The sequence below is a fragment of the Phocoena sinus genome, chromosome 9 (genome assembly GCF_008692025.1).
Source record: "Phocoena sinus isolate mPhoSin1 chromosome 9, mPhoSin1.pri, whole genome shotgun sequence".
Lineage (NCBI taxonomy): Eukaryota > Metazoa > Chordata > Mammalia > Artiodactyla > Phocoenidae > Phocoena > Phocoena sinus.
The window spans coordinates 87,820,451-87,838,946 of NC_045771.1; the positions used below are offsets into that span (position 1 = coordinate 87,820,451).

The following is an 18,496-nucleotide window of genomic DNA, read 5'->3' on the forward strand; positions in this document are numbered from 1 at the left end:
CAGAGGTGACTTGGGAACAAGGACCATAATTTCTCATCTAGGGGAAAGGACAAGGACTTGGTGTAGCACCAGCTCATGAAAAATGTCTACTATGGGCAGATGAGGCCAATATCCTCCAAAAGACTCAGATTAGTTGTGAGCTGACAAGGAATCAGGACAATTTCTCATTGGAAACCCCCTTAAGCATCAACATGTCTTTTAATCAACTTTTTACAGAGTATTTTAAAATGTAGCACACATTTCCATAATGTAGATTTTTTCCAAATCATTTAACTCCTAAATTGTTCTTATCAAAACTCCTATCCTCATTAAAACAATCCAGTCATAAAGCTCTAAGGTATGCATTTGCCTATATAGTCTCTGTACTAACAGATTTACTTGGATAGTCATGTATAAGCACATACCCATATAAACTTTTTTGTGTGTGCTTTCAGCAAAATATTTGCAAAGTCAAATAAAATTTATTGGTGTTCAGTATTTTTCCCCCAAAATTGTGAAAAGGGTATACATTTGGTATATTTATTAGAAAGGTAGTCATAAAATATTGCCTACAAAAGGTTCCAAGATATTATTTTATTCAACAGTTGAAAGCATAATTTATGCAGTATATCTACCCCTTAGGCAGTATTTTACATGTCACCCTTAAGCAATGGTTCCATTTCTCTAGAGTTCAGTAAACATGTCTACTGCTGGGCTAATACATTCACAAAGGCAAAGTGGTTACACTGAAGAAATTTAACACCAGATTTAGGGAAGACAGGAGAAAGGTAGGGGTAAACACTGTCCTTTTACAAATGAAAATGAGAAAGATTTTATCCCTGGGCAACAGAGTAAAATATAGTTGTGCTTTTTATTACCCTTGGTTATACTTAGTATTCCTTACAACAATAGTGCAGCTGGTGAAAATCTTAGTTCAACTTTACTCTTTCCAAATATGAAGCACGACAAAACGGTTTTTAAAAAGTCTCCTGAAATAGACACCTACTACAGAGTGGTCTGAGAGGCAGAATGGTAATACATCCACACCAAGGGTAGTAGGAGATTTCAGAATCTAATTTACTGCACCAGTGGAGACAGAGCATCACGATGGTAAGGTTCTTCCCTGCTAGAGAAGAGCCCGCCTCTATCAAACAGCACCCCTGCTGACCTATTCATCAGCAAAGTAGGCATTAAGTAAGGCTCTTGCACTATCTATGGAATGGAATGCCTCACAATTTCAGTTGTCGTTAAGAAAAAAACATAGTAAGATTATTAGAAAATGTTAGCATTTCGGATATTTCCTGTGATTTACATAATTTACCTTAAAGGCATCAAGCATTTCAGTTGTATATTATAGAGACATTGGAATGCTGCTACAAGTCAAATGAAACACAGAAAAATTGCAAAAGAAGAACTTTTCACATTTTCTAATACTCTGGTAACCAGGGAATTTGTTTTCAGGAAAACTGCCCCTTTTGTTCACCAACTTCATTATCTATAAACTAATTCTCATACTTAAATCACTTCGTATGAATATCTTATATAGCTAGATTTTAGGATATTACGTTTCATGTTTACAAGGTTCAAATTCTTATCTAAGTGATATATGCAAAGGATAGTATTTCATCAACTATGATTTCTGAAGTTCCGTGATTATCATTTGATAAATATAATTACCTTTTAAAAAATATAAATCAAACAACTATAGTTTATATAATACACAAACAAATTTTTTAAGATAAAGATGTTTTATAAGTCTATAAAATGAGTTTATTTGGTTAAAGTGCTTTTGGTTAAAAATCTACAAAAGTAGTTTGAAATACTGCATATAAAAGAGTGACATAATAACTTTTAATCATAAGGTATCTGAAATGTAGCCATGTAACTTTAAGAAAAGCCACTTAGTTTATATAATATCCTATGCATAATACACTACTTATTGTCCGTAACTTAAGTTTCAAGTTTTAACTGATTGTTTGATACCAATGTCATAATTTAATTATTAACCAAATTTAGTTATGACATAGGCATCAAACAATTGTGCTCCATAACACTAAGTTCAAGGAATGTCAGAATGAAAATTTCAACAAGTAGGTTTGTTATTTTACTTGGAAGAAGACATTTAAATATCTATATTATCAAATATCATGGACTACTGAAGTGAAAAATCCTATTTTTATATATTCACTTTACAAATTTAAGTATTAGTTTTCACTTCAAGTATTTAGGTATTAGTTCCTTTAGCACGAATTTTTTTTTTTTTTTTTAACTCTTGTATAATCTGGAAGTTGCACACAATACTAATGAAGGGCAGAGGAAGCCACAGACTGACCATAAGGTCCTTGAGGGCAAGAACTGCATTTTCTTGACTTTTGTATTCTCTTTACATAACACAGAGCATGGAACATAATAGGCCCTTAATAAACATCTGTTAAATGAAATTTTAAGCAAAGAAAACTTTAATTCCAGCTATGGGAAAAAAGATCAATACTGACTGTGAATTTGAAGCTTGAATTAAATTACATTTAAACACTTTTAATTATATAAATACAGACAAAATCCCTTCACCTTAAAAAAAAAACTGAAAATTATATAAATGTTCTTTCTATACATCTACCTATAGCTGAAGAAAAATGCCAAATCTGTTTTTGGTTGAATATATAAATGTAACCTGCCCTAAAATTTATAGCAAAAACATCTTCCTACAGCTATAGTAAACTAGAGATTAAGCGTCTACTTCAAAAACTTCCACACGTAAAATAACTAAATCATTTTGCTTTCTGATTAATGATAAATTCATTTCAAAAATACCAAAGTAGGGCTTCCCTGGTGGCGCAGTGGTTAAGAATCTACCTGCCAATGCAGGGGACACAGGTTCAAGCCCTGGTCTGGGAAGATCCCACATGCTGCGGAGAAGCTAAGCCCATGTGCCACAACTACTGAGCCTGTACTCTAGAGCCCGCGAGCCACAACTACTAAAGCCCGCACACTCTAGGGCCCATGCTCCGCAACGAGAAGCCACCGCAATGAGAAGCCCGCGCACCACAATGAAGAGTAGCCTCTGCTCGCTGCAACTAGAGAAAGCCTGCGTGCAGTAACAAAGACCCAACACAACCAGCCAAACAAACAAAATTATTTTAAAAACCCAAAATAATTAAATATATCCTTACCATAAACCAACACTTAAAAGAGCAAAAAGCATAAGGTTAATTAAATGCTATTACAATTAATGCAACACTTGTGGGAAAAGATCAAGTTGATTTATGACTAAAAAATTAAACTGATATAACAAACGTAAGTCCAAATATATTCTAATATATAGTATCATGCTGTGAGTTCAAAAGAAAATGGAAATGTGTATTTTTGAAAATATATATATATTACTACACTTAGCTCCATAATGCTTATTTATACTCTTGAAAATAAATTTAAAAGGATATTTTAACTTAAATTTTTTTCTTATTAAATTATGCACAACTAAATAGGAAACGATTCAGAAATTAAAAATTACTGAAAAATACAACTTGTCGATTTGGTACACAGAACTAAAGAACTATGCTCCTTTTCTCATTTTTCACTTGTTTCTTGAAATTAATTCAGAGTGCACTGTTTCTTACAATTAATAAAAAAGAACTTCTTATTTTAAACCTCCCAAACTGTAGAATTACAGTGAATTACCTTCAAAAGTAATTTCTCAAAATGCTAACTGATCAAATAAAATCAATAATATGTGATATAAGTATATGTGTAATTGAATGTCCTTAACTTTTTAAAGATAATTTTCCTTTTAAAAGTCACTTTAGAAACCTGTACCAATAATTTCAGAAATAAACTCTTCAGCAATTTTATCCTCTGGGAAAATATACAGCAATATGGCTTAATATTTCATTTTATTTTATTTTTATTTATTTATGGCTGCGTTGGGTCTTCGTTACTATGCGCGGGCTTTCTCTAGTTGCAGCGAGTGGGGGCTACTCTTCGTTGCGGTATGTGGGCTTCTCATTGCGGTGGTTTCTCATTGCGGAGCACGGTCTCTAGGTGCATGGGCTTAGTTGCTCCGCGGCATGTGGGATCCTCCCGGACCGGGGCTTGAACCCATGTCCCCTGCATTGGCAGGCGGATTCTTAACCACTGCGCTACCAGGGAAGTCCCACTATTTTAAAATAAATGATATATCTGACAATCTTAAAGAACTGTTCTCCTACTGCCTTCACCTAACTACAAGAGTATGGAGGGGGTAGGCCAGGTTGAGTAAGAGAAGATACAGAAATATCAAAACAATGAAATAAACAATTCAAAAGTTTCCAAACAATTTATCATTTTTCTTCAAGACAAAAAAAGATAAATGAAAAGCATAACCTGGTTTTAATATACTTTTGAAAAAAGGCAATTCAATATCTTTTAAAGATAATAAATGGTCTTCAGAAATGTATCTCATAACTAACTTTTGAAGGTAATACCTACACAAATTACCATTTCTTGCTTATAAATAAATGGTATTCTATTTATATTCTACCACTTATAAATAAATGGTATTCTATTTACATTCTATTCATGCTGACAGAAGAAAGAATGAAAACACCAGAATTAATGATTCATCATTCATGAAGTTTAGGTATATATAGAAAGGCTACATTTTTTTATTTGAATAAATTTTTTTAAATGACCCATGATCATGAATGTAAAATTGTATAAGGATTTGGATAAGATGAAATTATCTTAAAGGTCTAAGAAGAATTTAAAAACTATATTTCAGTTCAATAAATTTGAGCATTAACCTATTGTAAAATGTTAAATGTGCTATTATTCCTTTACTTTTTTATGAGACTAAAAAGTTAATGAGTAGAATTTTATCTAAAATTTAGTAAAGAATAAAGAAATTGAGAAGAATGCCAACTACAATACACTACTATTACTCAACTATTATGAATTTGACTATTATTCTCAATTGGACTTTTAATAATATTAGAGATTCCTTAAGCTACTATTTTTATAACTTCATGACAGAATAGATTTAAACAGATTTAAATGAATGTGATGGAAATAAACTTTTGCTTCAAAAGGATTTTTTTTTTTATAATTTTTTTTTGGAACTTCAAAAGGATTTTGAATGTATATACCACATTTAATCAATTTACTATATGTGAAAAATTATACATAATTATGTAACTGGTAAATGAAGCTATAAAATAACACATTACTGTAAAGCAAATCCTTAAAACAGTTGCAGTTAGACAAAATGAATAGAAAAATAATACTTTACCATCTTATATAGACATATTATAACCAATAAAAAGCAATTTGGTTCCAGGTGGAAGATATTCATGCAAAACAATTCCTTACCAATTTTATTTACATTTTCATGAAAGTGTAAAAGTGTGAGCGTGCGCACATAACATTAAATATCTTCAGGCAAATTTGTTTTGCAAATAAACTAATGTGTTAAATTAACAAACAGCTCTCTCTAAATATCAAAGACAATATTAACAAGTAAAGCTAGGTTTTCCTGCTCGTTTTAAAGCTAGAATGCAACAATATTGCCATCTAGTGTTCATATCAAGTACTTCCAATACAAATGTGGTCATATTCTTGTTTTGCACTTAAAAAATTAAGTGTGTACAGGTTAAATACAAATTGTCATTCCTATGGGCAAGAGTACAGTTTTGATGGATAAATAAAAGGAGAAAAATAGAAAACGTCTCTAAGAGATAATGGGAAGAAAAAATATAAGGCACGTGGGATAAATACCTTTCTTTTGGATGCAATTTCTGCCACATTTTGTTTTTAAACATGGTATATGTTATCTGATTTTCTTTGGTACTCTACTGACCAAACAAAAGTAAAGGTAAACTTCCTAGGGCTAGTTATACAGTCACCCCTCAGTAACTGCTGGAGATTGGTTCCAGGATACCACCCACCACGCCTCCATACCAAAACCTGAGGATGCTCAAGTCCCTTATATAAAACAGCATAGTATTTGCACATAACCTATGCACATCCTCCCATACACTTAAACCTTCTCTACATTACCTATACTACCTACTACAATGTAAATAGTTGTAAATTCTATGTAAATAGTTGCCAGTGAGGCAAATTCAAGTTTTGCTTTTTTGAACTTTCTGGATTTTTTTTTTTCCTGAATATTTTCAATCTGTGGTTGGTTGAATCTGTGGATGCAGAACCTACGAATATGGAGGGATGACTGTAACTATCCCTTTGTACCGCCCCCCGGCCCCACCTCTGTGTCCCAAATGAAATCACTGAGATCAAGTCCTACATGATTTCTCATCAAATAAACGTAAGTTCATTTAAAGCAGTGTTTTAAATACACAAAATTTATTTTGATTACTGCTAGTTAGAACAGATAAAGAATAAAAAGACTGAGGTTGTTAACGCTGAAAAGAATTTAGCTTCATTAAAAATTAAGATACATTTGGGGCTAAATTGTTTAATTACATTATAGGCATTATTGAAAACAAAGACTGGTGACATTGTTCATCTATAATCAAAGCCTCAGAGTAGCTAGTAGATCTCTAAATCAGCAGCCTATCATTATTTTTGATTGTCCATCCCTATAAACCTAGACCTGCTGCTAGGAAATGCTCTACCAATGTTAGGTACCATATGTAAGGTGTGACGTGTGGTGGTGGCAGTATTAGTACTACATCAGAACTACAATGACTGCTACTACTGCTACAGTATAACCCCGGTTACTTTCAACTAATCTGGTGTGACACTTCACAACTGTGTCTTGCTTTTTTTCCTAGTCCCACACCTTTGGTCATATTATCCTCCCTCTTAGAGCTCTATAAATTCTATCCATTGGAAACAAGATGTCAGCTAATTTTACTATTATTTTTCCTTTTTTATTTACTCATTTTTGTACAACAAACATGTCGTATATAAATTAGAAACATTTAAAGAAAAAAATCCTCCTGATTCTCTATAGCCTGGCCCCATTTTTCACCTTTCCGGTGATACCTTCAAGTTCTCTCCTCTTGTCCAATCCAAAAGTGATCTTTCTACTCTAAACTTCTCAGCAGCACTATCTAGCATTCACTTACAGCCTTACAATATTACTTCTATGTACATGTTTTTTTATCCCCCTCCCAGAATAAATTATAAGCTCTCTGGAAGAAAGAAATGCACATTTATTATCCTTCTTTGTGTCTCCCACAAACATAATTTTTGGGCACCCAAGAAATATTAATCACATGTGATACAAACACCTTTCTGCTCTGTTTAGAAGCACTGTCTCCTTCACTTCCCTAGGCTTTAATTCTCAAAGATTTACTCATTTTGTCATAGTGGGAAAATCAATCTCTCTGAGGCTCAATTCCTTACAATAAAGATCATAATACCTGATGTCTATTTCAGTTATTGCAACAGCAAAAACAAAACAAAAACCTCACATGTTATATGTAGAAAGCTACTAACAAAATGTAGTTTGACTAAAAATTAATTTCAGACAAAAGCATCTGAATATGTATATACACATGCATACACACACACACACGGCAAAAAAAATCCCTGTAATAGATTAAAACTGAATTAGATTTTTAAAACTATCAGCATTAGGGCTACCATCCACCTACTCATCTAGCTAGTTATTTACATAACCTAATAACTCACTAGACTACCCTTCTTCAAAAATGTAATAAACGTAGACACAATTTTCTATAAAGTTGACTTATATAAAAATTATCTAACTTTAATGTCGAGCACACTGAGAACATAGCTATTTTTGGTCCCCAAAGACTTCTTTAAATGAAGAATCAAAAGTTACTATCACGCATTAGATTACAAAGTCTAATATCCATTCAGGAACCAAATTTATTTGAAGTGAATTAAAATGTAAATGCTATTATTTACATGTTTTTCAACCTAAAAACATATACATAAAATAAAATGCTCACTGAAACATCTGAGGTGACTGTTTTTCAATAAATACTAGTTACATCATTTGGTTTTTCTTCTATCCATTCATACCATGTGCTAAGTGCTGTTTTTCTGGACCATTTAAGAAATCTACTGTAACTGCATTTTTAACAAATAGGTTTTTCTTAAATGTCACCTAAAAAAAGAACCTTAGCTACTTTATAAATGTCTTATTTCCTATTTTTATGCTACTGCTGCCATCTAGTGAAAATTTTAAGAACTTAATCAATTTGGAAAATACATCATGTTTTAAAAAATGCATACTGTCGGGCTTCCCTGGTGGCACAGTGGTTGAGAGTCTGCCTGCCGATGCAGGGGACACGGGTTCGTGCCCCGGTCTGGGAAGATGCCGCAGAGCGGCTGGGCCTGTGGGCCATGGCCGCTGAGCCTGCGCATCCGGAGCCTGTGCCCCGCAACAGCAGAGGCCACAACAGTGAGAGGCCCGTGTACCGCAAAAAAAAAAAAAAAAAAAAATGCATACTGTCAACCTGCAAAGTATATATATGAGGAATAAGAATATTATGGATTATTTTCTTATAAATACATTTCTAAATTTTTTCATATTTCTATATTATAATTCATCAATTTAATCATGAAGCCACTTTTTTATTTAATCAGCAAGATAATTATAATCATTTAAAAATTCCTGTATTGAGAAAAGAAAAAGACCAGAAACAACAAGTTGTTTCTGTCATCAAATTATACCTTTAAATATATGCAATTCAGTAACACCCTTGAAAATTGTATATTTGCAATTTCAATTACTTACCAAGGACGTTGTTCATTATGTAGTTAAATTAGTAACATATGCTGACCAAAAATCTAAATGCCTGGAACTCTACTGATCAGATTACCTGAAGAATTCCATAAAGGTAAAGATGATACATAATAACAGATCATTAACATTACCTGGGAGAAGATATTTGCTGTTGGAGCAACTCTGCTATCCACAATACTATATAATATTGCTAATAATCTGTCTAGTGGAAACGGTTTTGGTCCGAGGAGATGATTGCTTGTCTATAAGAAAAAAAGATCATGGATTTTCTTCTTACAGCAGAACACTCACTTTCTGTACTATAAATTCCAATAACAACATACTTACATTGTATATAGTTCCCCAAATAGGCTAATAAATCTAACTTGCAATCTCTAAAAGTTTACCTGATATGATCATGATTTATCTTTCAACATTTTCTTCAAGATGTTCTGATTTACATCAACAAATATTAAAGGACTCACAAGTTACCCAGTCTAGGCCCGAACATCACCCCTATTTTGCTGTTGTAACCGGATGTTAAGTGACTTAGCCAAGTCATTTGTCAAGACAGTGTACAACCAAAACAAGGGTCTAGGCCCTAACCCCTAGACTAGAACTTACTACTAACTCCTCACCATTCCTCTTTGTGCCACTGCCTGAAAAATGTATTTGTTCAACATTAATAGTTCTAAAAAGATCAGTTACAGTAAATACTAGCTTAGAAAATGAATGCAGTGTTTCATAGTATGTGAATAAGCTGTCAGTCAGAAACAATGTAAAATTTATTAAAAATTTTTAAGATTGTAAAATGTTCATACTTGTCTACAAAGTCAATGGTACAATTACTTGTCATTAGAAAACTGCAGTGCTCAAGGGTCTATAGATAATTAGATAATTCTATTAGATAATTTTAGTAGCAATGTAATAATTTAAGTACTCTATATGAGCAAGGGCAAATAAAATGAGAAGCTTTATTTACAAGCATGGGAATAACTATTTCTTTAAAAGAATGACTGTAAGTAAAAAAAAAACCTACTCAGAATTACAAAATGAAGTATTTACCTCAGCTATTTATATCTAAAACACAGTTTAGAAATCATTTTCCAAGTCTCAAAGTTTATATGCTTTTCTTATTAAATACTTCAAACATTTAGAAAAGAGATTCATAAATACCAATGCAACCACCCAATTTTATCACATCCAAACATTATGCAATTTGTACAAAAAAAGCATTAGATCACATTACAAACTGAAGCCCCCTTGCATCCTTCCCACATACCACTCTCCCCTTCCCTCCCTAGAAGGAACCACCATCCAGAATCTGGTGTTTTTATCATTTTCATGACAATTTTTGAACTACTACTGCTATATATGTGTCCATAAACAATATACAGCGTTGTCTGCATAATCTAATATCTCAAATAAATGATATCATTTTGGACATAGCACTCTACCAAACTGCTTTTTTCCTTCAACATTGTTTTTGAGATTTATTCATTTTGATACATGTAGCTCTAGTCCATTTTTAAATTACCCTACAGAATTCCATTTCATGACAAATCAGTCTACCCTAAAAAATTAATCCCCATAATTCATCACAAAGAATACTGTGATGGCCAATTGTGTACATTTCTCCTTGCACACGTGTGAACTTCTCTGTGGGAATGCAAACTTCTCTGTGGGAATGCTCGATTAAAGGAGGGGGCAGAGAATGCTATGTGTTCATCAACACTGCTTCTTCTTGGGCACATAGGAAGACTACATGTCTCAGTCTCTCCTGCAGTTAGATGGACGCCATCCGATTGAGTTCTGGCCAACGGAATATGGGTGGCAGCGATGTGAGCTACTACCAAACCTGGCCTTTCAAACCACTGGATCCTTTAGTCTTCTTTACCTTTGGTGACAACTTAAGAGGCCACCATGTTTCACTTGACATCACTATACCACCATAAAAAAGGCCCACATAACTCATATCCAACTGTGTCGTGAGCAATATATATATATACATATGAGCAATACAACTTTTATGTTAAGCCACTGAGGGTTAGGGAGTTGGTTTTTCACTACACCACTGTCCAGCCTATCCTGATCAATGTAAAGTACGTTCACATATTAACTTTATTAGGTATGACCAACCTGCAGAACACGCAGCCTCTTATTCTTCCACATTATCACCAACACTTGGAATCATCAGACATTTTTTTAGTTTTGCCAACCTTAGAGTGTAAAATAATACCTCAGTGCTGTTTAAAGTTGCATTTCTCTCATTAGTGAATGAGGGTGATAATCATGTTACATTTGTTAGACATTTCCAGATCCTTTTTGTATCGTTTATCCATTTATCTACTGAATTTTTGCCTTCTTCTTATTAGTTTGTATGAGCTTTAAAAATCCTAGATAGGGGCTTCCCTGGTGGCGCAGTGGTTGAGAGTCTGCCTGCCGGTGCGGGGGACACGGGTTCGTGCCCCGGTCCGGGAGGATCCCGTGTGCCGCGGAGCGGCTGGGTCCGTGAGCCATGGCCGTTGAGCCTGCGCGTCCGGAGTCTGTGCTCCGCAATGGGAGAGGCCACAGCAGTGAGAGGCCCGCGTACCGCAAAAAAAAAAAAAATCCTAGATACTAATCATTATCAGGTGTATGAGTTTAAGAACAGTGGTTAAACATCATGGTAGGCTTTGGATTCAGAAGTCCTGGAATTGGATGCTGGTTCTACCACATTAACTATGTATTCTTGGGCAAGTTACTAAATTTCTCTTTAATATTCAGTTTCCTCATCTAGAAAATAAGGACAATGACAGCAACTACATTTATTAGGTCATTGTGAGAATTAAGTAAGATCATATGTGGAGCTTAACAATGTTTGGCTTATACTGCTCAACAGCTTTTATTATCATCATCATGATATACTTGTTTATATGTATTTTCTTTTCTACACAAATGCCTTGAAAACAGGAGACGTTTTATTTACCTTTTTCATCCCTAGCACTTGGGATTGTTAGTTAAATAAATGAATGTATGAAAGGATAATGAAGGAAATTGTATTAGAGGGAAGAAAGAAAAAAATAAAGGTAAATGTTGAGCTATCTAAATGGAACTGGTGTCCCTGTCCTCATTAACACTTAGAAGTGAATTGAGGTTAGTAAAAATTACCAAATTCCTGAAGTGTTGGGAATAAAGTGGGGGGCAATTCAGGCTGAGAATCACACTGTGAAATGCTGCTGACACTTTTCTGATTTTCACTTTTTATTTTGTGATTAGAAAACACATCTCCAATTTAAAATTAAAGTGTTCTAGTGCCATGGAGGGCATATGACATTTATCTTCTTCACAGAACTGATTCTGTATGCTATAAATGCAAACTGGCTTCCCACCTAGAGAGAAAGCCAAAGTGTGAGAAATACCTCACTAGATTCGCTATAGCTTATTAGACAGAATGAAAGTCTGTACGAATGGAAGAAATAAGCGAAAAAAGAAACCAAATAAATGAGATAAAATGGAATGAAAACTGGTATCAAGCCAAACCAAGAAAAACAGAGATGGGAAAATAAACTTAGAGTTATAGATATTTATACCAGAAAAACTAAAACTAGGAACAATTAAAAGAAGTTTAATTGTGGGGAATGGGACTATGAGTGAGGAGAGGAAAAATGCGCTTTTTCACATAAACTAAGTGGCAGATAATCTGGTATCACATACATGCATTAGGTGAACTGAAAAGCAAAATCTTAAAAAATGAGTGTCAACTGAGGATATACAGAGAAAAAGAATTATCAACTGAAGATACATAACAGATTTAAAACAACTGTTATGATTATTATTCTTGTGGTTTGCTTTTAATGGTTGATGCCCTAATTGAGAGCTTCATGAGAGCAGAGACAATGGTTATTTTGTTCTCCACTACGTCCATAGCATCTAGCAGAGTGCATGGCATAGAGTAAGCATTCAATAAGATTTCAAAAAGAGAGGGAACAAAAATACAAAGAAACTACCTAAGCGTACACAGATTTTAGTAACTAAGCTCAGATTTTAAAATGACATGAACCAAAAACAAAAGAGGCTAACATAAAAGTCAAATCTATAAGAATAACATCAGAAGAACTAGAGCTCACCTAGGACTAAAGACAACTTCACAGTGTCTTTGTTCATATGGTTCCCTCTGTCAAGACTGTCTTCCTAGACTTGTACAAATCCACTCATTCCACAAGGATGGTCTAACGTGCCAGCTCTTTCACAGTCCTCACTGATCAGCACTAATATATCTCCCTCTACAACATTCTTAGTTTTCTCTGTCTAAAGAATAAGGCCTAAAATTTTTAGCTTTATGTTCATTCTTTGGTTTCCTTCTTTCATTCATTCAATTTATTCATCTGTGCAATAAACACCCACCAATTACCACCAAGTGCCAAGATAACAGAGGTGAAGAGATGGGCTTTCTTACCTTAACTGGTGAGTAAGGAAATTCCCTGACAGTTTGGCCTCAATTGATTTTTCTCTGAAACTCACCATACACTCCAGCCAATTTCATTATTTCTTGTATATACCCTATACTATCTTACCTCTGTTTCTTGGCTCAAATCATTTCCTCAACTAAAATGTCTTCTCCTCCCATCTTTGCATATCTAATCCTCACCATTCCTGAGTGCCCACTCAAAATGCAAGCCCTACTATACATCCTTCCCTCCCTACCTCAGCCAGAAGTACTCTCTCCTCCTACCCATCCTTTATGACCCAAAGCAGCTACATACATACGAAAGAGGGTACAAAATCAATGATCTGCCTATAGTGGAGAGCCTAATCAGAGATGTCTCAGTGAAAGGGCATACTAGAAAAGTCTTTCCATGCCAAGCAAATGGATTTGGTGAGGAAATCTGCCTGCCAAACTCTAGCTCTGTGTGAATGGGAGAAAAAAAGGCTTCCCTGAGACTTTTAACTAGAAGCCAGAGCTAATACTGATGTGGGGGCAGAATTCACAATAGCTTTGTGGTCTGCAAGTTCCCAGGCTGAGAACTGAATTTCAAATGATCCCAGGTTACCAGTGTTCACAAGTGCTTGCAGAGAAGTACGCGTAAAACCTTTCAAAGGAACACATCTCAGGCCTCAAAAATTCAAAGATTAAGTTCAGCCAACAATTAAAAATAATAAAATGTTCAGGAAACAGGACATTATGTGCCCAAATCAGCAAAAATAGAAAACATGGAATTAGACTAACAAGGACTTCTAACACTGAAATATAAGACACAGAATATTAAATAGGTTTTTTTATGTTAAAGAAAAATATGACTAGGGAAAAATATTAAAGTGATCAGATAGACTTGAAATGAACCAGTAAAATTTCTGAAGATTACACATAACATTACTGAAATTACAAAATTGATGTAAATAGCAGATCAGACAAAGGTGAAGAGAAAATAAGAACAGAGAACTGAAGAAATTACCCAGAATACATCACACAGAGATGAAAGGGAATGGAGAATATAAAGACTTAAAAAACACAGATGGTAGAGTGAAAAGGTCTATCATAAGCCTAACCAGCGTCTCAGGAAAACATGTCAGAGAGAATGGAGGAGAGGCAATATTTGAAAAGTTAATGACTGAGAATTTACCAGAATTAAATAAAGGCATCATTATTCAAATTTAGGAAGCAAAACTAATGCCAAGTAAAAAGAAATTCAATCCCAGATACACTACAGAGAAACTGTAAGAAGACTAAAGTAAAAGGAGAAGAGAACTTGAAAGCAGCCAGAGAAAACAGAGGAATAACACAGGAATAAGACTCACAGCAGTTTTTTTTTTAGCAGTAATAAAGCCAGAAGACAGTAAAACAATGTCCTCAATTCAGAAGCATATACTGAGCAAAACTGCTTTTAACAATGAGAGTGAGAAACAAAACTCACAGCTTCTATAGTGCAAAGTTTACAGTTCTAACTTCTCTATCTTCTGCCAGGAGAAACCGCAGTGGTTAAGATGTACAAGAGAGCTGAACAGTCTAAATGCTCCTTTTGGAAATTTCAACTTGCCCCACACCCCTACCTTCAAAGTTGCTTAGTGTTTCTAATTCCTAAGCTTTTCCAGATTCCTTGGGTCAAATCAGCTTCTTTTGGGGGTTACGTTTTCGCCTTCTCTGATGTGCTTAGTCACCGACATATCTATCTACTAGTCAATTCCAATTTTATAGATCTCTCATCTGCTTAGTCCTTATTAGTTTAACCTTTTTAATTTCTTCAATGCCATCTTTGTGGTGTTTCAAAGGGGAAAGGAGGAAATTAAGCTATATTTAATTAAAAATTCCAGGGTGACCTTTTTCATCTATTAATTCACTAGAAAAATTTTGTGAACTCCCTTTTATCTCTAGAACCAGCTCACCTGAATTGTGCCTCCCCAATCACTGTATCCAACATAACAAAACACTACTACAGCATTATGATGGTACTATATCAATACAAGTAACTTCTTACATCCAAATGACTATGTAAATGCATACAATTATGCATTTATCAACTTCCTATAATATTCTAAATTTGTAAGTTTTTCCCATTAAAGAAATTACAACATAAATACCTTTTCGTGTTTCTTTAGAAAGTTGGTTTTCTTGATTTTCCCATGATGCTGCAATCAAGCAAAATAATTTTTAAGATGAAAGATAGTATTCCACAAAACCAGAAAGCATAATTTGTTTAAAACATGACACACGTAAGAGTAACTTATGTATCTTAGGCTTTTTTATTTTATTCTATTTATCACCTAAAACATCACCTTAAAATACCAACATATTTTAGGCTTTTTAAATCAATTTTGATCGTATACAGGATTACTTGTGCATGTAAAGAAAGAGGTCTCAAAATAAAAGTGATATTTCCTAAAAGAACTTATATTGATTTATTACAGCACATTTATTTCTATAAAAACAAAACTTCCAAAGATAAACGGGTTTTCAATTCATTCTGTAAGGCAGGCTGTCAATTCACATAAAATTGAGAGCATTTAGTTAAGCACTTGGGATTCAATAGTAGGGAAAAAATATAGATGCAGTCCTTGCCCTCTTGAAACCAAAGACTAGTGGTAGAGATAGGCAAAAAATAAACAGACAAAAATGTATTATATTTAATAATAAATCAAACAGCATATTATTTGCTTTCAAGAAGAAAATTCTAAAATGAGATTTCTCCAACTAATATACATGCAGAGAGCCTCCTGAATGTTCTGGATAATGATGTATGGAGTACATGATACTATAGTAGGAGCTTCAGAACAATAAAGGAGTTACTACCCTTAAAATCATTCCCATCTCTCATATTTTTAACAAAACCTTAGTTAAATTTTTTTAAATGTAGAATTATTACCTAAGTAAGGTATATCTGAACTCTTCTTCTGTGAAACTACCTACTTCACCCATTCAGGCTGTGATCTTAAAGTGAGAAGTCAAAAATAAATGATTAAAGGGGGAAAAAAAAAGAACAGGTGGAATTTAAGCATGTAGAGATTGGAGAGGAAGGAATTCTAGATGGAGAAACCAATGTAAACAAAAGCTTGGGGAGTTAGGAAAAACAGCTAAGTTCTGGAAACAGAAAAGTTAAGTTTGAATTTTTTTTATTAATCAGCTTGTAATTGGACTTGCTCAGGATGTGTAGCAAAATATATCTGGTTGCAAGGATAATTTTCACCCACTTGACATAATGCCTTGGTAAGAGAGTGAGTGTTATAGGGAGAACACCACACAGAGCACCCGAGTTCACTCTGGAGGAGAGTTGGTCTTTGCTTAGGTGGAAGGTGATTGAGGTAATGGCTCACGCATCCTAAAGAAACCCTTTTGGGAAGTTTAAGTGTGAGGAATGCTCCATTGATGGATGAAGTTCTGAGGGCCTCTAAATTTTCTTATCAACATTCATTTCAGGAATATTGTTTTTTGCTGTCATTTTCAGACTAACTTGTCTTTCAAAATTCAGCAAGCAATGCTACCCCCTCCATGAAGCCTTCTTTCCTCAACACTTCCCTGCAAGTTGTTTATCATATCATGCTTACTAGACACTAATACCACCCCTCTTTTTTAGCCTGTCTGCTCCAAGACTGTCCCCACCCCAAAAGTGGCACTCACTTACCCCCAATATCCTAAAGAAAGTTCTCAAATAACACTGTTGACTGGCAAAGGTAAAGTGAGAAATAAAGAATAAATGATTAAAGGAAAATAAACAAACAAAATCTTTAAAGAATGAGTCCTAAATACATATTCAGCAATCTCTTATTCTAATCTCTATCCCTTACAAATTTACAGGTGTTGAGGAATTTCAAAATATTCCCTAGATCTGCAAAAATAAAGTGAAAAAGAAATAATGATTACCTTAAGAAAAAACCTTTTGTCAGTTCTTGCTGGATTATAAGAAGCGAGGTATGCAGCAATGAGAATAAACTTAGAGTAATATGGAAGTTCCACGTGAGTATATGCCGAGAGACCTAGACAACAAAATACTTTTATGAAGGTATTTAACGGGCTACCATTAGATTTTAAGTATCTCTTACCTTTTTTCACTTATCTTTTGACTTCCATATGGTACCCTCTAGTCAAAAGATTTTAAAGTGCCCTGAGCTTAAAGTGCCATGATAATGACGGTGGTGGGGAAAACATTATCGTTAATGATATGCTCTGCTCATTCTGTTATTTTTGTTTGGCTCCGCCTCTTCTAAAGTCCTGCCCTTCAAAGCCACACTCTCCATTAAACCTTCCCTGATGCTCCCCTACCACACCAAAAGAGAAAATTTGTCTCTACTGTGAATTCCTACTTCGTGTATCTTACTTACGATCCATATAAATTTATACCTTATATAAAGAATTAATTAAACATAAGTGATATTTCTTACTAAGCTACAGTGTTCACTGAAGGAGCCAAGTCTAATGTTTTTTTGTATCCCTACAGTACCTTGTACAAATAACTGAATGAATGGATAAATAAAACAACAGAGTCAGTCAAGCAGCAATGATTTTTATGGGAAGGGAAAAAGGAATCTGATATTTACTGAAATATCTAGTATGTGTAAGGTGCTTACATAATGATTACACAATGTGCTAGGTGCTTTCCTTAAGCATCTCTGAATCTCTGCAGTAACTTAAAAGTAGATATTCTTTCCATTTTAGATAAAGACACTGAGTTGGGCTCAAGGCCACACAGGCAGCAGAGCAAATTACTGCAGATTTTTTTTAAACTCTAGTATCTATTTCTTTCCATTACAACACACAACTGAAAATCACTTGTATGGTACTTCAAGCATTTAAAAACCAAAACAGGGACTTCCCTAGTGGTCCAGTGGTGAAGAATCCACCTTACAATGCAGGGGAAACAGGTTCGATCCCTGGTCAGGGAACTAAGATCCCACATACCGCAGGGCAACTAGCCTGCGCACCACAACTACTGAGCTTGCGCGCCTCAACTAGAGAGTGTGCCACAAACTACAGAGCCCATGCACTCTGGAACCCAAGCGCCACAACTAGAGAGAGAAAACCCAAGTGCCACAACTAGAGAGGAGCCCGCACGCTGAAAGATCCCACATGCCTCAATGAAGATCCCGCATTCCACAACTAATTCCTGGCACTGCCAAAAATAAATAAAATAAACAATCAATAAATCTTTAAAAATAAATAAATAAAAATAAAAACCGAAATGGAATCTCAATACCACTTCATTTCATACCACTTCCCCCACTGACCCAACTAACTGGCTAGTGACCCAACTTTTATATAAGAGTATTTTAGATAGTTGCTTTACTTTTTTTTAAAGTAAAAGTAAAGTTGACCCATACGGGGTGGGGGAATGTTAGGGGCACAGACACCCC

At 34.5% G+C, this 18,496-nt stretch overlaps 1 protein-coding gene across 3 annotated transcripts in view; it reads right to left on the reverse strand.

Moving 5' to 3' along the window:
* Positions 1–18,496, reverse strand: part of ORC5 (origin recognition complex subunit 5) — a 74,813-nt gene that overhangs the window by 26,604 nt on the left and 29,713 nt on the right. For 2 of the 3 annotated variants that reach the window (XM_032643764.1, XM_032643766.1), the window contains 3 exons: positions 17,010–17,122; positions 15,233–15,280; positions 8,827–8,937 (listed from right to left, as the gene is read on the reverse strand). In XM_032643764.1, coding sequence (XP_032499655.1) covers positions 8,827–8,937; positions 15,233–15,280; positions 17,010–17,122 — 272 coding nt within the window. The remainder of the gene's footprint in view (positions 1–8,826; positions 8,938–15,232; positions 15,281–17,009; positions 17,123–18,496) is intronic. The other variant, XM_032643765.1, reaches the window with a different exon arrangement.